The sequence below is a fragment of the Daphnia pulicaria genome, chromosome 1, assembly GCF_021234035.1.
Source record: "Daphnia pulicaria isolate SC F1-1A chromosome 1, SC_F0-13Bv2, whole genome shotgun sequence".
In the NCBI taxonomy this organism is placed as follows: Eukaryota; Metazoa; Arthropoda; class Branchiopoda; order Diplostraca; family Daphniidae; genus Daphnia; species Daphnia pulicaria.
This window is the reverse complement of record NC_060913.1, coordinates 16,920,614-16,943,795: the sequence shown is the minus strand read 5'-3', so window position 1 is coordinate 16,943,795 and position 23,182 is coordinate 16,920,614. Positions and strand designations below refer to the sequence as shown.

Here is a 23,182-nt window from a genome sequence, read left to right as displayed (position 1 = left end):
ATGTATAGAAATTTTTCAAATATCAAACCCAAATTTTTTGTTGTGTTTGTTCCCGGCAAAAAAATGTGACGGCGTAGTATTCCAATTCCTTTTTGATTGGGGGTATAGGAATAAAAGTTTGGGGCTAAAGGGAAATTTAGAATCATGCAATTCATCAGTATAGAGGAAGTAATCAAGTGTGAAAAAAAAAACGGCAATCTAATCAGCGAGAGAAAGTTTGACTTATACGAATAGCTAGAGCGCTATTGTACGGAACCGAAGCTCAAAACTTTTATTTCTATTTTGTTCATAAAGAATTTTTGGGCAGCGCGCGACACGGAGAACAAGTTTTCGACTCCCTTCCTGCCGACACACTCGCCTAGTAGGTGTCAGCTGGATGCACATTTCCGTTGAGCTGTCCAATAGATTATTACCCGTTGACTGGTTAACGGCCGCGATCTCATCCCTCCGCTCAGAAATAGAAAGAAAAAAAAAGATAACTTTCATAGTCTGTTTTCAAAGTGAAATAATGTTTTTGTTTCACGCTTTTCCATTATTGCTCAATGAAGCGACTCTATACAATAATATCAAGTGAAAATAACAAGGCGGGTAATTTGAATTTCTGAAAACAAAAGAAGAATGTCTACTATACGGAGCATGATAATAATATAGTCTTCTTTTAAAATGGAGCCGTCCAATCTCGTCACTGACGTGAAATAAATCACGGGAAGAAATTGGAAAGGGAAGAATGTTGCAGACAAGCAGTCTGATTATATTTCTCTGCCAATCTCTTTATAATTTAATAAATTAGGGAAAAGTGATGACGGGTAATGGAACGGTGAAAAAGAAAGTTACTTTACTCGTGTCACTCTTATAGGCAATTTAACTAATTCAATTTTCTTAGCCGTGCGTCATAGTCCTTCTGCTCGGTCGCAACGCCATCGTCGTTACGCCGGGAATTGTTCCGGCGCTTGTGGAATCGGTTTCAAGCGTCAAACGGCACGTAAAAAGTCACCGCAGTCCGGAAGTTCATTTCCGATTGTACAAATAATACAAAACCCTTTGAGTTATTTTCTTTTCTAAATGAGTGGACAAGAAGAGTAGAAAAAATGGTGACTGCATTTTCGATTAAAAGTGAAAGCGACAGAGGCATCAAGTTTATTTTTTAGTTTTTTTTTCAAATAAAATTCAAAGAGGCGGGAATATCAAACACACCATCGCCAGTTGAGAGATGCAGATGGCGGATTAGTTGATTCACTTTTTCTTTTTCCTCTTTATTATAAGTGACATGCCAGCACGAAGAGAGAGGAGGACCCTTCAGCTTTTTTGGCGTTCACAAACAGCTATAGCAAGAGAAAAGGACGGTCTTGAAGCTTTCACTTTCACTCGAGAGATCGGAGCTAGGGACCGTTTCTGGTTTTCGACTAAAATGCTGTTTGCGGCGGCAATTTTGAAACAAAAAGAAAAAATCCAACTTACTTTTGCTTTTTTTCCCTTCTTCTTAATGGCGCTGTCTACCGAAAATAAATAAAACTTTATAACATTTAAAATAAATCGAGTTAAAAGTAGAAAAAAGATTATCGAGATTGGCATGGTGTTGACCTCATTTTCAGGTACCAAAAAAGATTCCCCCCTCTTGTCCTTTTTTTGGATAATAGTTTCCTTGAGTCGTTTCTTCAAAAAGAAGATTCTTACTTCTCCCCCAAGTCGATTTTCAGTTTCAATCACGTAACAGAGGGAAGGGTGGGTTGACCGAGAAAGAAAGAAAAAGAATCCAACAGAACTAGCAGAAAGAAAGAAAGAAAAAAAAGAAAAAAGATACAGGAATGAGGAAGCGCTTAATTGCTTTATGTGGGCGGGACTTTAGAGTAGTATAGAAATGTAAGTGTGTATATATTTCTATCTACTACTGCTGCCTTGGTGAAGGTTGCGGTCATGAAGCATTATCATCAGGTTTTCTCTTTAAAATCCCTCCAGTCTCGTTCCAGCCATCTGTTTGGTCGGTGCTGGTTCTACTCTCCTTTTTTCGGTTTTTCTCTCTATTTCTCTCTCGTTCTTTCTCTCTCCCGTTTTGCTTTTAGTCAAGTAAAAGGGAAAAAAGATTGATTGAATTTTCAAGTTGAAAAACAAAAAAAAAAAGATCAACTTTTTTTTTTTTATTTCCCTGCGGTTTTGACCTTTACCGGATGTTTTAACTGAAAAACATTTCAACTGTGAATCAATTTCGTTGGGGTTTTTTGTTGTTGTTGTTTTTCCTCCTGGCTGGGGGGTCTCATCCGACATGTTGCGTTACTGGATGGTTTGCTTGGTAGTGCCGGCGTGTTTCACGCATTGGTTCACGGATGGATCGCCATCCAACTTGCCACTTTCTTCCGCCGGCTTCCATCAACGTCAATTTCCTGAAAATAACGCGAGTTCAACTCGACACCATCCAGCCGCTCACGACAGAATCACTCGAGGCATCCGCACGGCAGTCTCCAACAAGCCAACTGAACGTAAGACCCTTCCGTCCTTCCATCATACCATTTTTGGGCTAGGGAAAAATAGCTAAATTAAATTCATTAAAATGAGACGCCATTAAAATGCTAACGGAGGCGGATCATTGTGTCGTGCATAGGCTGTTACGGTACTTTTGGATGTTATTCCGTTAATCGACCATGGACGTCCTCTAATAGACCCATCAACAATTTTCCGGAAGCACCGGAAATCATCCAGCCAGCCTTTTGTTTGTACACAAGGCACAACCGGTCCCGGTGTCAGGTATATACACATTTTGTGCTGCTGCTGCTGTTGTTGTTGTTGTTACTGGCTTTTCTATTCATTCAATTGAAAACAAATTTCCGCTTGAGTCGGTTCTTTTCATCAGTTGAATAATTTGACAGAGAAAAGGTGAAAACAAAGTTGTAAAAAAAAAACCCCTAGCAAGGTTGAATATTTATTTCAGGTTGCTTGATTGATTTATTTGTGCATTGTATTATTATTTGCATGCGAAATAGTAACTCTTACATCGTAAAAAAACGTGCCAATATAACGCAAGGACGTGAACTATCACTTATATTGTCTGTGTTCTATTCTCGTAATTCTTTTTCGAAAATGCGCGGCAAGTGCAGAATCTTGTGACTGGAGACGTGCCATCGATCCAGCGAAGCGGGTTGGACTCGTCTAGGCGAATTCTCTTCATAGTTCACGGCTATCTCGAGCATGGCAACAAGAAATGGATCAAGGTTTGACATACGTTTATTCACTGCACTATTGCACAATAAACTCGTAAAAATTTGACTATCAATAACTGACGCGCTAAATTTGCTTCGATTTTCTTTTCATTATTATTGGCGGACTGTCGTTGCTTTGACCAGAGGATGGTTGAAGAGGCTCTCATCTACGACAACGTGAATGTCGTCGTGGTAGACTGGGTCAGCGGTAAGCCAAAAATAAACTCTAATAACGCACATCCGGTTATATTATGGAACATGTAGTATTCTAATCCTATTCGGTTGCTGACTCTCACTGTATCTATTGAAATTTTTGTTTTTCCTCGACTCCAAGGTTCTGGGCCACCGTACACCCAAGCTGTGGCCAATATTCGATTAATTGGTGTTATGCTGGCTCACCTAGTTCTCTTTTTACACGTACGTCAAACACATCTAATTCAATTAGACAGCCTTCGTCGGTTGGTATAATTCTTTGTTATGTTATCCAGGGTCAATTTCAAGTCCCGACGGAGAATTGCCACATAGCCGGACACAGTCTAGGTAACATTATTTAACGATGACTTAACTAATATTATAAAACACCTTTTAGACCCATGTACATTTTCCCAAATGAGCAGGAGCGCATTTGGCCGGATATACGGGTCAATATATGCGAGATCGGGGCCACATGCTGGGCAGGATAACAGGTAGGATGACTTGGCATTATTTAATGAAGGTTTCGCGTGTTATCCCTTCGCGCGAAGCTCGTGTAATCCACCTTGCTGTCTACTTTACGCGCTCTAATTAATAATTAATCCTGGTCATTCTCTTCTGTATGGCGTTACAAAAAGGAATGGATCCGGCCGATCCTTATTTCGAGAACACTGAACCATTGATCCGACTCGACCCCACCGACGGTAATATTACATTACATTCACTTTAGATGGGATATCATTATCGAAATAATAATTAAGCGCTAAAATCCTGACTCAACTTGATTGAAGCCTTTGATGATCTTTTGACTTTTGACATTTTCAAGCTCTTTTCGTCGACGTTATCCACACGGATGCGGGACCAATCCTGTCCGGAGGTAATAGACCAATTACGTCATACATGTTAAAAGCTCAGAATGGGGAGAGAGAGAGAGAGAGAAAATATGTTTTTGATCAGATAGAGTGAAATGATACTTATTATTGGAATCAAATAGGATTGGGAATGATGCAGCCGATTGGTCACATTGACTTTTATCCGAACGGAGGGGTACGCCAGCCCGGCTGCGGGACCAGCGTCCTTGATTCGATCGAAAAGGAGCGTGGCAGCGTTCTCTACGGTAAGAGAGTCTGGGGGAAAAAAAACTTTTATTTTAATCTTCTACTGTACTGTAGTTGGGTGGAAGAAAGAAGAACAAGAAAATGTTATCTACCGTCTGTTTATGTCTGGCTTTCTAATTCTCCGAATCGAATTTGAATATATCGTCTAGCTGCTGGATCATTTGTGCATCTAACGTAAACCTTGAACTTTCGGATCGGCGTGTCTGTTTTGCAAATATTTTCCATAGCGAAAAAAAAACATGTTTTAGAATGTAGCGCATCGTCGAGTTTTTAACGGCTTTTTAACTTGAGGGTCTTCTCGTCTCTCGTAGATTTGGAATTGAAAGTTTTCAGGGAATTGAAAGCCCGTCCTCTGATTGCCAAAATCTGCGAAGGTGGGGCTGCTGCCTAGCGGTTCAATGGGATTTGATTGAATCTTAATTTTGGTTTTGCATATTTAAAAAAAAATTAAGTATTTACAATTTACTTAAAAACTAACGAATTAACCAGGTTTGAGTCGATTCATTGGTTGCAATCACCTGCGATCGGTTGAATTCTTCACCGAATCCTTCAATTCGGCTTGTCCGTTCTTGGCCGTCCAGTGTCCGTCCTTCGCCGACTTTCTGGCCGGCGCCTGTCACTGCGGTTCGAATGCGTGTCACCGCATGGGATACTCCGCCGACCATCAATCGGTGATCTCATCAGCGGCGGCTGCCAGCAGTAATAACTGGGCCGGCAATAGCCAGCAGCAGCAGCAGCGGGCCGTCGAGTCCGAACCTATTCAAATGTACCTCCTCACCCGGGACGACCAGCCTTTTTGCTGTAACATTTGCCAAAACATTGGTTCATTTAGAATTTCAACTTTGACGTGATTGATTTCCATTTTCTTTTGGCAGTGTACCACTATCGCGTCACGATTATCATTTCCGACACGTTCGAAAGTGTCCAGCACGGCGGAGATCGGGGATGGCTTTCCATTCAACTTCACGGCCACAACCGGTCCTCTCCGCCGACTCGTCTCACTCCAGAGTAAATAATAATAAGACAATCATCTTTTTTTGTTATCACTTTCACTCTCGAACCGTCTCTAGGTCACGTGTAGAATCTTCCAACTTTCACTCACGTAGTATATCTTCCCCCGTTTTTATTTTTGTAGAGAGGATAGAGCGAGATTGTGTTGACACTGTTTACACCCAAAAAGAAACTGTTCGCAAGCTTGTTAGACATATGTTCGCCATTTACGCCCACTGACTGCGACTGGGGGGAAAATAGCTAAAATGGCGACTTTCTTTATTCTCCAAGTTCCCCTATGGAACGCTAATGGGAGCTGCCGAGCTCGTCAAAATGGGCTTTCCTAGCTGCAAGAGTCGTCATTATTATTGATGACTATCCTCTCCATAACGTCTTGTTGATTTAGTGTAGAGAAAAGACTTTCACTCGCAGCAAAATTAACCGCACTAGAGTTTCAACCGGTTTCAACAGTCGTCATCTGTTGCTGCTGGTCCTGTTTCCATTCGTCCAATTATTATTTAATTTTTTTTTAGAAATATAATTCGCCCAGAAATTGTCTAAATGTCAAAAGTTCGTCTGAGAGCTTAAATTTGGCCAATTTATTCTATTTGTGTTTTATTTTTTCGTTTTCTTTTCTTCTTGTTCCCAGGAATGTTCGTTTCGAGCCGAGAATGGCTTACTCGTACGTGCTGGGCTCGACTTGGCTGGGTGAAATCACGAGCGTGACGCTCGTCTGGACTTATTCGTCGAGCGTTTTTAATCCGCTCACGTGGCGGATTCTCACCATTCCGGCCCTTCACGTCAATCGCATTATCGTCCATAATTTAGAATCGAACAGCAGGTAACAATAAATGAGATTAAAGTGAACTGCCAACTCCATCACGCGTCCGGACTCGTGACTAAGACAAACAAGTTTCTCGTTACATGCAGCACGGTGATTTGCGGAGAAGACACGGCCATCAATTCCAAAGAAGCTCGGCAAATGTTCCCGGCGTCGAAATGTCGTAACCAGTCGCGGTTGCCGCTTGGCGCTTCTTTTGTTTTGCCGACGGAAGACACGGGTGCCAACGTCTTGAGGAAGAATGGCAAGAGGAATAGGCGATTGTATCTGGGCTGAAGAAAAAAGCGAAAGAATCCGATTAGCAATTACTATGAAAAAACAAGCACAATTAAACAATTCGTCAGGGATTTAGAGCTGCCGAAAATATTTTCAACTTGACGGAAACAGATCAAAGAGAGACGGTTATAGTACTTCTTATATTATGTGACAAGAAAATCTGACTGTAAGTTGAGCTTTGGTCAGATGACCACACCCACAAATACACACACACATGAAAGTTTGTAACCATTCTCCGGTCGGGCTGAATTTTATTTACAGACGATTAAATTAAATGGGCGCATTACAATTAATTATGGACAAAATGGTCAATATAGAATTTTTGTTTTTTTAAACAGTGAAGATTTGGCAAGTATGGTAGAAACACGAAAGATAATCAAAGCAAGTTTTGAGTTATTTTTTAATGTCTCGTTAGAAGAAAAGAGATCGACGACCACCAGATCGCGACGAGCGTCAAGAGCATCGACGAGACGGTCGGGACGCTGGAATCGGAAGCGCAGACTTCGTCGAATTTGATTTTCTTGCAAGCGTTCTCGTGCACCTGCGACTCGGTCAGAGTTTGCGCCACTCTCATCAAGAACAACTGGAAGGGAATGAAAGCAAAGCAGCAATTCAGTCAGGCTCAAATTCCATTATTTGTATTTGATTTGATTTCAAATTTACCGCTTCTTCTTTGCGGCATTTGAATTGAGCCGCGTAGTAGACGCACCTCAGGAACCCGTGCTTGGCGCTGTGTGAAATAAATTTCAATAGAAAAACATCACAAATAGAATAAATAAAAGAGGGAAATCAAATCGCCGGAAAATAGGATCACCGGCGTCGATCGATATCGATCTAGATCCTATCTATAACCAAAAATACACCCAAAAGGAGAGAGAGAGACTATCCTCCTAGAATAGGTTAGACGGAATATAGTAGGTTTTGGCCCGCGACGGATGCCTCGCAAACGTCCGTGAATAATAAAGAAAACAAGAAGAAGAAGAAGAAGAAGACGAGTCATTTGGGTGGAAATAGATGAAACAGTCGATAGAAGAAGACGGGCACAATTTACGATCCTGCATCACATTCAAAGCTATTGCGCCCATAAAGAAAACAGCAGCATCATAATAACACAAGAATAAAGAAACTCAAAAATTCTTCCAAGTCTACACACACAAATCCATCGATTTCTGCTGGAAAGGAAAGAAACAAATTTTTCCGACTAAAGATTTTTGTCGGGGATTATTGGACGTCCAGTAATCCCCCGAGGATCCTTTTTCAAGAAATTCGGTTCGGGAGTTCGTTAAACATTTAAGGCCCTCGCTTGAACATAAACGCTATTGTGCCGTCCTACCCAAACGGCACCGGGAGTTGAAAGGTCGAGGCTCTCCCCCTCAGCCAAAAAAAAAAATGACGGCCAATGAAATATGGTCGTAATATGTCGAGCGCTGTGCTTAATAGGGCCGTTACTTATTCATGGACTATTCGTCATCGAAACCCCCCCAAACTATGGTCCACGTTTTTCCTGCGGGGTGGAAAGCATAGCGATGCGTTATTCAACGCCGGCAATCTCTTAGATTGAACGTTAGGCAGGATTTATAAATCATTACGGGGGAGTGTACACTATTTTGCGTTGGCGACTTTGGGTTCTGGTGTGGATCTCTCCAAGCGAATGAAATGGGTGGAGCCACACGAGTTAAATATTAGAAACGGGCCGAGGCGTTGTTGCATCATTCATGTAATGTTTTTGTTTTTTCTTCCCCTCCACGGAACCGATTCGTCCTTTTCCCTCTTTGTCTCATTCACCAATTTATCCCGCTGCATCCCTAGGCTGGTGTCTCCCCTGGATCCACTCGCTCCATCAACGATAGAAAAAGAAAAAAAGAAACGCCAGTCCGAGTTTTTCTTTTGGAAAAGAAAAACGGGCATCACATAAGAGGAGGAGGCCATTCGTCCACGTCTTGTCACGCAAAGTCCCAAGTCAAAGTAAAAAAGTGTAATTTGTTACCAGCAAAGGCCCAGATTGCGATCGGCTTTCGTGAGGTTGGCCGCCAGTTCTTCTGCCACCATATTCTGCCAGAGAAGAAAAAGAAAAAGCACACAAATAATTGATCCGATAAAACCCCAAAATTGCAAATGTCAACCAATTGATAGCAGCGCAGAATCCCAATCAGGATTTTTGTTTGTTTGTTTAAAAAAAGGACATGATTAATATATAAGGACCTGGAAATGGTAAGCGCAGCGTTCCCAGTCGTCGGACGTGCCATGGAGACAGCTCTGATGTTGCAAAAATTCTGAATGGAAAAGGTCGTAAAAAGAAATAAAGAAGAGAGTTTTAGTACGTACAGTAAGACCCTTTTTTTTTCCTTTGCTTTTTCTCCAATAAAGTTCAAACAGATCGACATAAGAAGAGTCACTTGAAAATGTACCGGACTGGAAGACGGGATCGTCACAAAGGAAAGCGAATGTGTGCTGAGCTCCGGCCACTGCCCTCTCCATTTGAATCTTCTGACGCTGATTGAGACAGTGATCCTTGAATTCGTCGATACACGACATGCCAACCTTGAAGACCCTACGGAATTAACATATTGATTCAATCGGTCCACATTAATTCGAGCCATCAATCACAATAATAAAAGACACATAATTATTAGTTTAAGCAGTCGACCATTTACGTTTAGACATTTACGTTAGTACACATAAGTGGCGAGTGGGTGGTTCTCTCTACAGTCTTCTACAGTCTCACTAATCTAGATTGATAAGACAACCGACTCGGGGTTCTTAGCTGCTCCTAAGAGAAGGTTAATGGGGTTAGTTGGGGCGCTAGCCGTCAAAGGCTTCACTCCCCACTCTGCTGATGGCGTAAAAGTAGTCGAGTGAAAGAGTCTGACGCCGAAAGGAGCCGAGTCGTTTCGCCTGGGAGACGCCGAACCGCCAACAATAACTGCCGACCGGTTCATTACGTAGGCACTAATAAAGGAGCGCTTGTCATTGGCCGAGTCGACGAGTTTGACATGGCCAGAAAGAGCTCAAAGTTGAAGTATTATCAGAGTTAAGTCGGAGCGAAAATTGACAGGCTTTATGGGGGGTGCCACATCAATTGGGTCACGACATAAAGGACCTACCAGGAAAGTTGTTAAAACATCACAACATCTGCTGCGGACAAGTTATCAATTCCACTTTTCGCTCCGGGGCCAACTTCTTTTTTGTTTTGTTTTTTGTTTGTTAGTGATCCAGGACATCGTCAAGAACAGCCATCCGTAAAATACCTTGGGAAGTCCTTTACAAGGCAAGTCGGTCATTCATTAATCATTCAACTTTTATTTCTTTTCCCTCCTTTTTGACCTAGGCAAAAGCGGGAGGATCTAAAACTCTGGCAAACTGCAATGAATTCCTCCCACACTAGCCCGTTTGAGGATAATGAAGCGATTCACTAAGCGTGGAGAGCCTTGGCGGAAGCTGGATGGAAGCGACAAAAAAAAAAAGGGAGGTCATCATCGTTCATCGGCAAGCGTCAACATGGAAATCGGCGGGTCGACGGGGAAGAAGAATGCCGTTTTTCACGGATGAATCAATGTCAACGGTGTGTCCTCCAGCACTCCACTTTCGCGCGTAAAAGATAATAATACAAAAAAAAGTTGGAAAACTTCCAGGTGCTGAAAGACGCACTTTTTTATATACATACATATTATCGATCAAGATCGGCTCAGCCAACCGATTCGGATCACGGCCGGAATATATCAAAAACGGATCCGCTAAACTCGCGTAAAAGTAGCAAATAAAAAGCGGAGAGGGAAACAAAACCAAAAAAATGAGATTTTAATTCGAAACGGGAGTTGTGCGTGTTGTGATCATTATTTCCCCGAGTTTTGCATCTACGACGTGTAAAATAGATAGACGAACGTCTTACCAGAGGGCCTTTAAATATCAAAGAAAGTTGAACTTGGTGCGTGAGATCCCCGCGAAAACTTCCAAGGAAACTTATTATTATTGCTGGAGGAGATTCGGCAAAGAAGACTTTGTTGGATTTGATGAGGAGAAATGCTGCACGGATGAGGGAGGGGGCGCAACTGCGGATCGATAATCTAATGATGATGAAGTTATAGTCTTCATAATTTCTTGTTCTACGCAATATGAATGGAAATAACGTCCAACGACGAGCGATTCAAACTACTACAAGATGTCCTGGGAGTTGTAGACCAAGGGCCTTGCGTTGTTTCTCTTATGTTCAAGTATCTTCATCAGCAATGCCAAAAGGCACGCGACCCTAATTGAATCATTCGCGCTTGCAAGGACTCCTTCCCTCTCTGTCGCATAAGAGCGGAAGAAAATATTAAGAAAATAAAAAGGAAACGAATCCGTAGCAGATGCTGGCATACTACTACTACGCGCTGTTCTCTCCTACACGGCACGTAGCCGGTAGCCGTCAAAATGCTACGAGCGTGCACAGCACTTTGGCATATACTTGTCGAAAACAAAACAAGAAAAGATGATTTGATATTACACGTAGAACATCCATATCCATCCGGCCTAACAAAAAATAAAATAAAATAAAACTCTTGACATTGCCTTTATCTAGCGCAAACGGGGCTACTTGGCTATTTAGAAATGCAAATCAATATATGAGAGGGGCCCTTTTTGTCACTGTAGACTTGCTAGTCCTATGTGTGTGGGAGGCAGACAGAGCTCTACTTGAAATTGACTATGAATAGATGTATAATATAACCCCTCCCGCAGCACATAAATCTCAAATGGAAATATTACAAACGGTTGAAGAGGAATAGAGGATTATTACTCACGCGCATCGGGCTTGGACGGCCTCTTTTGTCGACGGAATTCCTTTGGCCATTGCCGGACTGTTCAGCAACGGCTCGATGGCTTTCAAACATTGGTCCAGCGTCGTTCGGTTGCAGTTGACGGCCGATTGGGCTGATCCTGTTGCTGCGTTTTCGACACAAAATCAGAATTATTGATCAAGTATAACAATTGCCATTCATGGGGAATCGAGTTGTCGTCTTAAATAATAAAAAAGATACTTAAAGCGAAGAAAGAAGACTTAAGAAGAATCAAATCTCATTCGTACAGTTGCTCGTAAAAAAGAAACTCTTTTCAGTTGCTTTCGTAATCGAATCGGGGATTCACGTATGTAAATCGTGTCAAGAAGGGACCCAGTGGAAACCGTCGAGCCGAATACGCAGCAGCGGTGATTATATAACGAGGAAAGTTGAAGTGACATTCTAATACCCTGCCAGTGTCTTGGGACAAAAAAAAAAAACCAACCCAAAAAATAAAAGGGGTGAATACATCATAGAACGCAGTTGCATAGAAATAAATTCAACCGAAATTCAATTTTCAATCATATTTGGGAAACAAAAACGAAAAACAAAAGAGAAATCGTTGAAACGAATCAAATAAAATGGGAAAAAACGATTCAGGAGGAATATTCGTAGCATAATATTCCGAAGCGACGAACGTCTGGTACGTGCTATATACGTATCCTAGCCTAGGCTGAAAGTTGACAGTCGAGATATTTCCTATCCGATTCAAAGTTGAATTACAGACTCTACGAAAAATCGAAAATAAAGTACAAGAAAAAGTGCTACTATAGTCTGAGCTTTGAGACGAGACTGGTCGTCATGACGATGTCTCCTTATTTGATATCCCGGCATTGCATTAACGGCGTTTCCAACGCCGCCCTTGACACGTGGGCATCGCCCCATTGCAGATTGTCCATCATCATCGACGTCAATCCACGGATCTGTTTTCTCTTGTCTGAAAACAAAAAATAACGTGCCAACTGGCGACATATAATACAGTGGGCTATTTTATTTTTTTATCCCGAAATTTGTTGGACAACGAGATTGGACGTCTCCATAATAACAAGGGAATACCAAGTTTTCATCGCGTGTGTGTCTATAAGGAAAATCAGCTGCAGCAGCGAAGAAGAAGCTATTATTCGCTGTGATTCTATAAAGTCGTCGCTAGCGGCTGGAGCCGAAATGGCCGGTGATAAAACCGGGAGTCAACGTCGTCAACTCGCTCCCGCTCCTCTTCCCTATTCAATGTTTATTATTAGAAATCGCACAGTCTCTTCTATAGTTAGAGAAAAGGATCATTACTCTCAACTTGTGTGCTGTGTCTCAACTTGTATTGCAATTTCCCTCTTCTTCTTTTGATCATTGCCTTTCTTCAAATTTCAGCCTTTTCCAATTTGTTAGGAGAGCCGCAGAGACGGACCACTTGCGGTTTGAAAAATTTGTGTCGACTCGGCGATGAAAGGAGCGACTGAAATTTGCATAGCTCGGTCAGAAAAGGAGAGAAAAAGAAATAATATCAAAAGAAAAGAGCTTGGGCAAATGATTCACCGTAGCACGTCATATATTCCGGCATACGAGACCCATTCAATCAAGTGAGGTCGCCTCTTTTTCGCCATGAAAACCTTTCAAATTCAAAGCGACAGCGTTTTGAAAAATGTATGACGCAATCACTTTGAAAGCCAGAGGACTAGAGGAGAGGACTCCACTTTTCAATATTTTTTCTCCCGAGCGCTGGATAAATGCACGGACCCCCCTACTCCTATGTGTGTGTGTCGCCTTCTTTCGGCACTCGACACATCCATTCCTTGTCGCCACTGCTGTTTTAAACTCGGACCGCTATTCTGTTTTCTTTTCTCTTTCTTTTCCTTCCAGCTAAAAATACATAATCAGCTGCTGCTGCGGAGCAAAAGGAGTTGCTCCCACATAGCAGACAACTTTTTCGGCTTCATCTATTATAACGTGCAGAGATAAGGGTTGACGGGGTCGCCCATTATTCTTTCACGAAAACACGCAGAAAAGAAGATTTCCTTGGCGTATTTAACTATCGATAATCAGAGTACAGGGGGGTAGAACACACATGTTTCTCAAGAGATAAGGAGGAAAAGAAAAAAAGAAACTAGTGTGACAGAAGTAAATATCCTGTGCGGAAGCGGATATATAGCAGTCGAGTTATGGAATGATTGGACCATGTCATCAATCAAAGGCGGAAAAATTTTGAAATGGCGCTTCGCAAGCGAAAAATTAATCATGAAAAAGAAAAGAGGGGCGACGGCAATCGCGGAATGGAATTCCGCAGCCAACCGGAGGAGGATAAAATCTTTTCCTCCTCCTTCTTCTTCTTTTCTTTCATTCTATGGATGGATCGAACGTCGCCATACAAATTATTATTTAAAAAGAGGAAGAAAAGAAACGGATGCTTATATGATATTTTGGCTGCGATTTTTTTTTGTTCAAGAAAAAAACCGGAATCCAAAGTTATGCTAACAAAAAAAATCATCATTTATCAAAGTCAAATGTGGATATAGAACCGAGACATTATACAAGTGCATTAAAAGATTTAACCCTTCCAGAAAGAAAAAAAAAGATAAAAAGGTTCCCCAGATGTTACATGACTATAATCAAACGCAAAAATGACAAGACAAACTGAAGGGCATCCTCTTCAATCATCAGTTTGTTGACTAGCTCTCTTTATTTTTCTTCATCCGCAAATCCGTCCGGAATGAAGTTTTATAAAAAGCTTTTCATTAAAAACGATATGAAGATGAAGGATTGTTTGATTACCCCGCGGGGAAAAGACACAAACAACTTCCCCATTTTCCTCCTTTAAAACAAGCCAAAGGAAAATTGATGACATAAAAGAGCTCTTGTTTTCTTAACCACAACCAGTTTTTGTTAATGACCTACACAAGATTAATGAAGAAATAGTATATAGACGTTACCGATAAACAGGCCTGCCACAAAAAGGGCCGGGAGGATGGCGAAAGTTTCCATAAAGATGACAGCCGCCATCACATTTGACTGGATGGACCCGGGTCGGTTATGACTAGCGGTGGCAAGGAGGGGGCGAGTTGTCTGAATTGATGCCAAAACAACAACGTGTTGTCGGTACGCAAATTCGGGCCAAATAATAATTTAAAAAAACGGAGCGGCGGGAAAGCAGCAGCAAAGAGAGCTGCAACGCGGCTGGACGGCACGAAGCAGACTGACTTGTTCCGACGAGTCCGCCCTCCTAGATATATGTAGGAGACCAAACACACATCTATTTATCTCCTTCTTCTTCCCTTGTCTGAATATATATACACGTATGAACGCGTGCTGTTGCCCGCAAGATGCGGAAACGGTAGGAGGAGGAGGAGGAGGAAAAAAAGAAAGAAACGGGAGTCTGCGCAAAGAGTTGCTCCACACACACGCAGCGGGAAGATTATTACTGCCGGTGTAGTAGCTCTATACATGTCCACCGCCACCGAGACACAAAAGATATTGTAGACAATGCTCGATACATAATGGATGTCTCCGGTATCAATGGCGGGGAAGCGTTGGTTTTGATCAAGAGACAACTATGGCCAGGATGGGGGAGTATATCTTCCATCAGGATCCATATTTATACAAAAGACGAGAGAGAGAGAGAGGGATTGAATAGAAAGAGACACACTGGGAGATGTGGCCGTTGTCATCCCAAACATGTCCATTACGTGGATATGTGAATCCAGCCAACTGCCCGGTGACGCTGATACATTTCAACGGTCGAATCGGCAACTCAAAATATAAGATCCATCGCCATGTGTAGCTATGGCAAGGTGGACGTCAACCGTCGACCTGAATTCTTCCACTTCTCTTCCAGCTCCTTACTTACGTACATACAAAAACAGAAATCGATCCACGCAAGGACATGCTAGACGAATAACCTTTTACTTTCTGTTCGCATGATTTGGGTAATAACATGGCAAATCAACAACAAAAAATAAAGTCGGATAGATGGAAGGGCTTTACTGGGGAATCGAAAAGGGATCGGTGGAAACAAAATAACAATTCCGCCGATGTATTCGAGAACACGCGCTCACTCCATTAGATGGGGCCAATGTCAACATGTACAGCTTACAGTGAAACTTCTTCTCTTCTTCTTTTTCGTCTTTAGAGACCTTGTTATACGCATCCGAGAGTTAAGAGTTGTCAACTTTCTTGGAAAAAAAAAAAAACCCAAAAAACTTTGCCCGTCGGAGTGCTGTTTGCGGATGCAAATCACCCTATTAAGGGTCCGGCCTCTGCTCCACTATTTTATTTGACGTTCATCCACAACGGACGTGGTTTTGTCGTGTTTAGCGACGAGACGGCCATCAATTAAATGGCTTACATGTCTGTGCCATCTTGATTGTTATTCGGTTACACACAGTGAACAACGGCGGTGGCGGCGGCTAAGACTAATGGAGCACTTCCATAGGAGCCAGTAGAAAGAAGCCCCCCTCGGTTGGTATGGTTTCGAAAAAAAAAGTTCCTTGCACCGTATGACCCTTTTCTTCGTTTAATCAGTACGAGCAAAATGCGGCCATCAGCGCTGATTGCCGCTTGATTGTGCCATTACGCAGGCCGAATTCACGTTCACTTCTCTCTCTAAACGGCTGTGTTTAAACTAGCTCAATAGCTTCCAATTTTCAAATTTCCCGCTTCCCACCCACCGAGCCGGATTTGCGTGGGTTGAAGAATCACTACTTTTCGTGTTCCCAGAATGATGTGTACACTGTTTGCTATCCTCTTTAGAGTTTTTTAATCTTTCCCAAAATAACGCGGCCAGGGTTGCCCCGCTTGCGTAAGTTTCCCTTACGGAACTTAATTGCTCACAATGCTGAGCGGCGGCCATGCTTAAATCGGCTTACAGAATCCCCCACCACCACCACCACCACCGGAAAAAAAAGTAGGAACCATCCAATTTCAGATTAGTTGGTTCCAGGTGGGAGTTGGCAAATAAATTAAACGTCACAGCCACGACGCGTGTCGCAGAATGTACGCTCACCCCAAGGGGAATGTGAAAGGAAAGTTCTATCCAACACGATCCCGCGGTGTAAAGAAGGATCGGCGGAGGCGATCGGAGAGCGAAATCTCTCCACCGTCGCCACCGTCGGTCGATAATAATAACTCGGGAGCTCCTCCTATGCATCCGAAAAAGGCCCAACTCACACGGTGGGCAGGCTCCATAGTGTGGGCACCACCAGCCTGTAGGAATAAGTAAACGCAGCAATCTGTGGCCAGCAACAACAACCCAAAAAACGACAAATGGCGTCGTTGGATAACTTTGTAAGATTACCCAATGGTGTCCGTATGCCGATTTTCGGCTTGGGTGAGTTTGGCCGATTGTCCCCCCAAGATTCGTAAAGTGTAGGATCATGTACGCATCGCTGTCTCATTTGATTTAGTGTTCTGACCGGAAAGATTTCCGCTACCGTGAATCCTACCCCCTCAGGCTCAAGTTCATTGCCTATCTGTTAATCTTCTTCATACGGGAGTAGCCCCTTGTCCATTTTCCAGCAATCACGACTCGGACTCACTAGTGCGCTTGATCCCCCTTGTGGGAACTTTGCAATACTGGGAAACGATGGGACGGCCAGCTTCAAAGCAAACAGGGGGGAAGATAACTGTCTAGCCAAAATAATTCTAGGACGGTATGGAGAGAGAGAAGCCGTTTAATTCATTCTGTTTGTATGTAATGCGTTCCAGGTACTTCCCATGGCGGAGGATACGACCAAGAGTCCGTTATTTTCGCTCTGCGTGAATGCAACTATCGATTGATTGATACCGCACGACGCTACGGCTGCGAACATCTAATCGGGAAAGCCATCAAGGTAATTCGCGATTCTATTCAGACCCCAAAAACGATGGATTCCGAAATTGAAAGCGATTTGCAGGAGAGCGGAGTTCAGCGGGAATCCGTGTTCATAGCGACGAAAATGTGGCCGACAGACTACGGAACAGAATCGGCAATTCGAGCGGCTAAATCTAGTCTAACAAGGCTAGACACCGATTACTTGGGTAATTGATATCAATTTTGACTTTCACAATTTCTCCAAAGCCCTCCCTGTTTTTTTATTTAAAGATCTCTACATGATGCACTGGCCGCTTTGTCCCAGCTCAGTGGATAACGTCCGGTCCACTTTGGATAATGCCTGGCGAGGCATGGAGAGACTGCTGGATGAGGGCACGTGCCGATCCATCGGTGTCAGTAACTTCTCCATTCAAGACCTCATCGATTTGATGGAAAGCTGCAGCGTCGTGCCGCACGTCAGTCCCAATAATGGATTTGATTTGCCACTCATCTCAAGATGATAAAGTCTTTCTATAGGTAAATCAGTGCGAGTTCCACCCCTATCAGAATCCGAAAGAACTGAGGGCGTTCTGCAGAGAAAATAACATAGAATTCCAGGTTTGTACTCACATGGCTGCCAATCCGTCCATTTCAATGATCGCCAGAGTAAAACCCGTATACTGCTATTCAAGGGCTATTGTCCACTAGCCAACGGGATGATATTGAAGGAGCCTCCCGTGGAAAAAGTAGCCCAGTCAGCTGGTAGATCTCCCGCGCAGGTCCTAATCCGGTGGTCCATTCAAAACGGAGTAGTCACCATACCAAAGTCCATAAAAAAGGAAAGAATTAAAGAAAATTGTCAGGTGAGAAATCTCTACGTGGAATTTCACACAGGGCTAATAATTATCGGTGACAACGTTACTTATAGGTCTTTGACTTTGAATTGAGTCCAGAAGAAATGGTAGAACTGGATACCATCCCAATGAGTTTGAAAGCTGTGGATCCTGCTGAACTTCAAGGAAAAATTGACGACAACAAACCTGACGGATACAAATTGCCTGCACACCTTCAGTATGTGCCTGTGTGAAGTTCCTTCTTCCATAGAACTTTTACTATTCAACAATTGAAATTGGAAAATTTTTGTATTGATTGACACTTATCACGAGAGAATCAGAATCCAGCTTGTCGATCTACAAATTTTCTACATAGTTTGTTCATTTCTTCTTTATTCATATGTTCAGAAATGCTAATGGCCCTTGCTAGAGCAATTGTTTGTTTGACAGACTTAGCCTTTATCCATATCTTCCCATTCATCCCAACAGCAATTTCAAAAGACAGTGCTTTCCCCAGTGATTTCAGCAGTGTGCACTCTGGATTTAAGAGCCTAGAAATGTTAAGGTCATAAATATTCTTCATAATATTAATTTTAAAAAATGTAAACTCACTTGCGAATGTGGTGTAAGGGCACAGTGAAAAGGAATCCACTTGTAGACAAGACACCAAGACCGACATTCTCACCTAAGGAATTGACACACACAAGCTCTGGCTCCATGTCAATGCTCGCTATGAGCAACTTGGCAAATACCAAGTCTCCAATCTGTGTGTATAATTCACATAAGAACAATGTCACAAATGCAAAGCAGTCATAAAAATACTTGAATGTTGGGTTTATTCTTTTTGGTGGCTCCAGGAAATGCAATGCTTGAGAGTGAGGCTTCTTCGCTGGATCCAATGTTAACTTTGTAGGACTCTCCAACTTTATTGGTAACCACACCAATGACATCATCACCTCTGGCTGGAACATACTATTATAATAAGAATGTGAATGAATCGATTTACATGAATTAAATAGTCTAAAGTTTGTGAAAAATTACTCGTTTGTGGTGACAATCTATCCAATACGTGGCCGGCGAGGCTTTAGTACGTAAAACGCCAGGTTTGGTAACTAGAATCTGTTTTCCATACTTTCTCAATCCTGGCCCGAGTACAATCTTGACAGTAGAGATTTCATCTGTCTTTGAGAGCGTAACCGAATCACCAGGAAGATAAATCTGATTCACGTGGGTTGAAAACGATTTTTCCGCCATTTTTCTAAAAATTTAATAAACAACATCCGTCTGGCGGAAAAAAACAAAACCATGAATTACCCGTTGCGGGCTGCGGGCGCAGTTGACCAAAGGGCGATTTATGGTTAGCCTATCCAAAATTACACGACAAATTTTTCTTTTACATTTGAATTGAAATATCAAATATGCAATTTTTGTTGCTGAACAATGCTATTAAAAACTTGTCAGTTCACTCTGATTTAATACACAGTTTTTATTTGCGCTTTTAACAGCCGAACATTTATTAACGAAATTTTAAATTATAGCTTTTTAATTATAATTATCAGTGTTAAATGCTATCAATCCCAGATTCCCAGGAAATTTTAATAAAAGTCGAGATTATCGTACATAATTAACATGTAATTAATTAGTGTTATCTGGGTCATCTGACCATTTGATCACAGATCAAAAATACTATAAAAATATTCTCAATAATAAGCTTCATTTTTCTCATCAGTAAAATTAAAGTTAACCGTTTTTGAAAGTAAAATAAATTCATTTACATCTTTACCTTCATACAAAACCAGAGAAAGGAGAAACGATATTATTTTCATCGGAAAAAAATCCCCGGAACTTGACATTTCCTACTCTCCTGCTTAGTGCTTACTCACTGGTGGCATTACTTTATTTTAAAAACAATGTGCTCTGTGCCGTTCGTAGAATGATGCATCATAGCACTTTCATCAAGCAAGGAAACGAAAACAACTAAATTTCACATCGAAAGATGCAAAATATTTTATGTAAAATAGCAATGCCGTTAATAGTGGTATTGATAGGCTACATTTTATCTGCTAAATTGCTTAATGATTTATTATAGCATTTCCAAATTAATACTGAGCCGAAAGTCTGTTAAACAAACTATAATTACTATTTGTGGGGGAATCCCGATAAAACTTATAACTCACCACAGTTAAGATTGGTATACAATAGAACACATATTATACCGCTCAATGGAGGATGGTTGATTTTTCGGAAACTTGCTTGGCAAACGTTGAAAGTGTGTAGTTTGATTCCCCAATAAAAGTGCTGGTAGAGCTTGAGAGAGGATGCTTGACAGAACGTTTTCCCGCACGTTGCGCACTGGAAATCTTTGGAAGATGCATTAAGGTGTCCTGACGTGCTCTTCAAGGCTAGCGTGCACGGGGAAAGTTTTTCCACAGAAACGTAGTTTCTGCGCCTTAAATTTTAGTCTTGATAGATTTTTCCTCCTCCGCGTAAATAGTTATGAACTCATTGTTAGCTTCTCAATCAGGATTTTATTCTGCTACTGAAGATCCGGTGGTATTGGGCTGCTGACTCTTATTCTTTTGCTCGTGTTCTTTGGCCACATGGATTCGGACGTCGCTCTTCGATGCTAACTCAACACCACAAAAAGGACCGGGATAAAGTTGTCCTTTGCTTTCTGATGTGTGCGTCAGCATATCCCGCTTCATATTTGCAACTTGCGTAAATGTCTTACCACACTGAGTGCACAAAAACTGTTTATCACCTATAAATGGAAGGATTCAATAGTCAAACAAAGTTAGATTTTAGATTTTGATTTAAAGTATTAACCTGTATGAATTAGCAAAACTCGTGTCATTGACGTGTGATATCGGAAACACATTGGTCAATATTCAAGAGCAAAACGACGTTCTCCTGTGTGTAAACGCTGGTGGGCAACTAATCCAGTTTTCAGCGCAGTTTTAAGCGATAAAATTTTACCTAAACTTGATAATATTAATAGTTAAAAATTTTGAGAAAGTTATGAAGAAAAATATTTTGAAGTTACACACCACTGGTATCACACTAAAGTGCTTTTTCTTTCATGTGAATGGTCAAATGTTTTCTCATGTCATCAGCCAGTTTAAGTATTTGTGCGGACAGTACGGACGAATGACCAGTTTTTCACCCGTGATCTCGTATGTTGACGTAAGTTGGATCGGTCGTAAAAACGTCACATTTAAGGGGCTTCACTCCCTGATGTTGGGATGACGTGAAGTCGCAAATAATCACTGCCTAAAAATGTTTTCAGAAATGTATCACAATTCACAGGTGCATAGCTTGGTCCCATAGTATATATTCATATGTCATACCAAAACATTCTTGTGATGAAAAGACTTTCAAGCATCTTTACATCCATATTTTCTTTGCTGTGTTGTGTCACTAAGCTCAGGATATTCCTGTAAAGAAAATATGGGTTTAGCATTAATAATTGTGACATTTTATCAAAATTCTAACCTTATTGAATGCTTCCAAGTTAAAATCATCATCTCCATTCTCATCTCCGTTGGAGCTCCCTTCAGGGTTATCTTCTGCTGCTTCCTCACTCTCCCTTTTTATGTCATCAAAATTTTCTCTCACCTCAAAGATTGCAGGAGGCTCATTATCATTTTTTACAGCTTGTTTTATCATCTACAATGAAATTGGGATCACTTTTTCTTGCCTGTTTAAAATACACATCAAAATTAAGTCACACCATATCCGAGTCCATCTGCAGTGTCACTTCTTTAAGCACCTGTCTTGCGATATGGACCAGGCTTCCAATCTTTGTTCCAATCTATAAGGTTTTGAATGCAATTTGAGATTTAGTATATCAATACATAATTATATATTCTTCTACCCTAAAAAGAGGAAAGGCTGCTCAAAAAAAAAGGAAAATAAAAGTGTCTTTGATCTTGGCCTTGCTTTTGTTTACAGCTGTCGTCTGCTAAAGCGGCGGTTAAGCACTTGAAGATGACAGTCGTAACGATGGCAACCAAACGCGATGATTACACCAGATAACACGTAGATCATGTTTTGATTGTTTTTTAATTAAAGAACTCGAGGAAGTTGGCTAATTCAAACAGAATAATTGCATAGATAAATTCACAATAAAACTTACAAAATATGTAAGGTCAAGACGTTCAGTTGCCAAGTTGCTTGATTATACATGTTAATCCTATCTTACCGTTATGGCTACTCATCCTACATACGGGACTATTATCCAATTTTAAATTTTTCTTTTTCTAATTATGTTCTCAAGTAGTAATTGCTGAGAAGTTATTGAACAATGTTGATAAAAACCACTAGATTAATAATTTCTGAACTAATCAGCATTGCGCGATAAAAGATAAATACGAATTTGAAAAAAACTGTGAGCACGGGCGACTGCAGAACAAAAGGGTTCATTGCAAGGTTATAAGTAGAACACATCTGTAGCAGTAAGATCATATCAGAGTCATAGAGTTTGATGGTAAGCTTCAAAGTTTTCTGAAAATCGCATATTATTGACGAATTCTGTGCTAATTGGCAAGTTTCGACGTCGAGATGGGTTTTCTCTCGTCTATTAAGAGTCTTTTGCGTCTTGGGAGTCGGTATGATTTCCTCAAGAAGAAAAAATTGAGATCAACATGCGTTTTACTATCTTTTGTAAATACAAAAGATTGTTCTCCGGATGGATTTGAGCATATGGAACGTGAAAAGAAGACTCTTCCGGATGGATTTGAGCAGTTGGAACGTGAAGAGAACACTCTTCCTTCTCTTCCGCATGGATTTGAGCAGTTGGAACTTGAAGAGAACACTCTTCCTTCTCTTCCGGATGGATTTGAGCAGTTGGAACTTGAAGAGAAGACTCTTCCGGATGGATTTGAGCAGTTGGAACGTGAAGAGAACACTCTTCCTTCTCTTCCGCATGGATTTGAGCAGTTGGAACTTGAAGAGAACACTCTTCCTTATCTTCCGGATGAATTTGAGCAGTTGGAACTTGAAAAGAAGACTCTTCCGGATGGATTTGAGCAGTTGGAACGTGAAGAGAACCCTCTTCCGGATGGATTTGAGCCGTTGGAACGTGAAGAGAAAACCCTTCCTTCTTTTCCGGATGGATTTGAGCAGTTGGAACATGAAGAGAAGACTCTTCCG

At 41.5% G+C, this 23,182-nt stretch overlaps 4 protein-coding genes across 5 annotated transcripts; 2 read left to right on the top strand and 2 right to left on the bottom strand.

Moving 5' to 3' along the window:
* Positions 1-1,918: 1,918 nt before the first annotated feature.
* LOC124320197 (pancreatic lipase-related protein 2-like) lies at positions 1,919-6,836 on the top strand. Its single transcript, XM_046782887.1, has 14 exons — positions 1,919-2,474; positions 2,597-2,739; positions 3,090-3,203; positions 3,336-3,399; positions 3,526-3,608; positions 3,680-3,731; positions 3,809-3,877; positions 4,022-4,087; positions 4,210-4,260; positions 4,378-4,500; positions 4,991-5,302; positions 5,377-5,509; positions 6,141-6,332; positions 6,422-6,836. Exons 1-14 carry the CDS (start codon positions 2,261-2,263, stop codon positions 6,606-6,608), a joined length of 1,803 nt encoding a protein of 600 aa, XP_046638843.1. The 5' UTR covers positions 1,919-2,260; the 3' UTR covers positions 6,609-6,836.
* LOC124320199 lies at positions 6,713-17,914 on the bottom strand. 2 transcript variants are annotated; one of them, XM_046782891.1, is made up of 7 exons: positions 17,829-17,914; positions 11,387-11,528; positions 9,017-9,159; positions 8,811-8,881; positions 8,596-8,660; positions 7,272-7,338; positions 6,713-7,191 (listed from the first exon to the last, which is right to left on the bottom strand). In XM_046782891.1, exons 2-7 carry the CDS (start codon positions 11,434-11,436, stop codon positions 7,009-7,011), a joined length of 579 nt encoding a protein of 192 aa, XP_046638847.1. In that variant the 5' UTR covers positions 11,437-11,528; positions 17,829-17,914; the 3' UTR covers positions 6,713-7,008. The 2 variants fall into 2 exon arrangements, with proteins under 2 accessions (XP_046638847.1, XP_046638845.1); XM_046782889.1 differs by lacking the exon at positions 17,829-17,914 and adding an exon at positions 14,344-14,653.
* On the top strand, positions 16,577-18,517 carry LOC124320198 (uncharacterized oxidoreductase ZK1290.5-like). The gene is made up of 7 exons (XM_046782888.1): positions 16,577-16,736; positions 17,114-17,238; positions 17,302-17,425; positions 17,490-17,674; positions 17,736-17,816; positions 17,891-18,061; positions 18,127-18,517. The coding sequence occupies exons 1-7, from the start codon at positions 16,673-16,675 to the stop codon at positions 18,283-18,285; spliced, it is 909 nt and encodes a 302-aa protein (XP_046638844.1). The 5' UTR covers positions 16,577-16,672; the 3' UTR covers positions 18,286-18,517.
* LOC124320200 (exosome complex component RRP40-like) lies at positions 18,322-19,322 on the bottom strand. Its single transcript, XM_046782892.1, has 4 exons — positions 19,073-19,322; positions 18,854-19,003; positions 18,644-18,795; positions 18,322-18,582 (listed from the first exon to the last, which is right to left on the bottom strand). Exons 1-4 carry the CDS (start codon positions 19,283-19,285, stop codon positions 18,369-18,371), a joined length of 729 nt encoding a protein of 242 aa, XP_046638848.1. The 5' UTR covers positions 19,286-19,322; the 3' UTR covers positions 18,322-18,368.
* Between the last annotated feature and the right edge of the window lie 3,860 nt (positions 19,323-23,182).

Excerpts from the sequence above, each read along its gene's own strand:
- LOC124320197 (XM_046782887.1), top strand. The coding sequence starts at position 2,261 with ATGTTGCGTTACTGGATGGTTTGCTTGGTAGTGCCGGCGTGTTTCACG. Across the intron at positions 2,475-2,596 it reads CTCCAACAAGCCAACTGAAC|GCTGTTACGGTACTTTTGGA; the intron begins GTAAGACCCTTC and ends TGTCGTGCATAG. Across the intron at positions 3,204-3,335 it reads GCAACAAGAAATGGATCAAG|AGGATGGTTGAAGAGGCTCT; the intron begins GTTTGACATACG and ends TGCTTTGACCAG.
- LOC124320199 (XM_046782889.1), bottom strand. The coding sequence starts at position 14,413 with ATGGCGGCTGTCATCTTTATGGAAACTTTCGCCATCCTCCCGGCCCTT. Across the intron at positions 8,661-8,810 it reads GCTGCGCTTACCATTTCCAG|AATATGGTGGCAGAAGAACT; the intron begins GTCCTTATATAT and ends CTTCTCTGGCAG. Across the intron at positions 7,339-8,595 it reads CGCAATCTGGGCCTTTGCTG|CGCCAAGCACGGGTTCCTGA; the intron begins GTAACAAATTAC and ends TATTTCACACAG.
- LOC124320198 (XM_046782888.1), top strand. The coding sequence starts at position 16,673 with ATGGCGTCGTTGGATAACTTTGTAAGATTACCCAATGGTGTCCGTATG. Across the intron at positions 17,426-17,489 it reads GCTAGACACCGATTACTTGG|ATCTCTACATGATGCACTGG; the intron begins GTAATTGATATC and ends TTTTATTTAAAG. Across the intron at positions 18,062-18,126 it reads GAATTAAAGAAAATTGTCAG|GTCTTTGACTTTGAATTGAG; the intron begins GTGAGAAATCTC and ends CGTTACTTATAG.
- LOC124320200 (XM_046782892.1), bottom strand. The coding sequence starts at position 19,285 with ATGGCGGAAAAATCGTTTTCAACCCACGTGAATCAGATTTATCTTCCT. Across the intron at positions 19,004-19,072 it reads TAGATTGTCACCACAAACGA|TATGTTCCAGCCAGAGGTGA; the intron begins GTAATTTTTCAC and ends TTATTATAATAG. Across the intron at positions 18,796-18,853 it reads AGAATAAACCCAACATTCAA|ATTGGAGACTTGGTATTTGC; the intron begins GTATTTTTATGA and ends TTATACACACAG.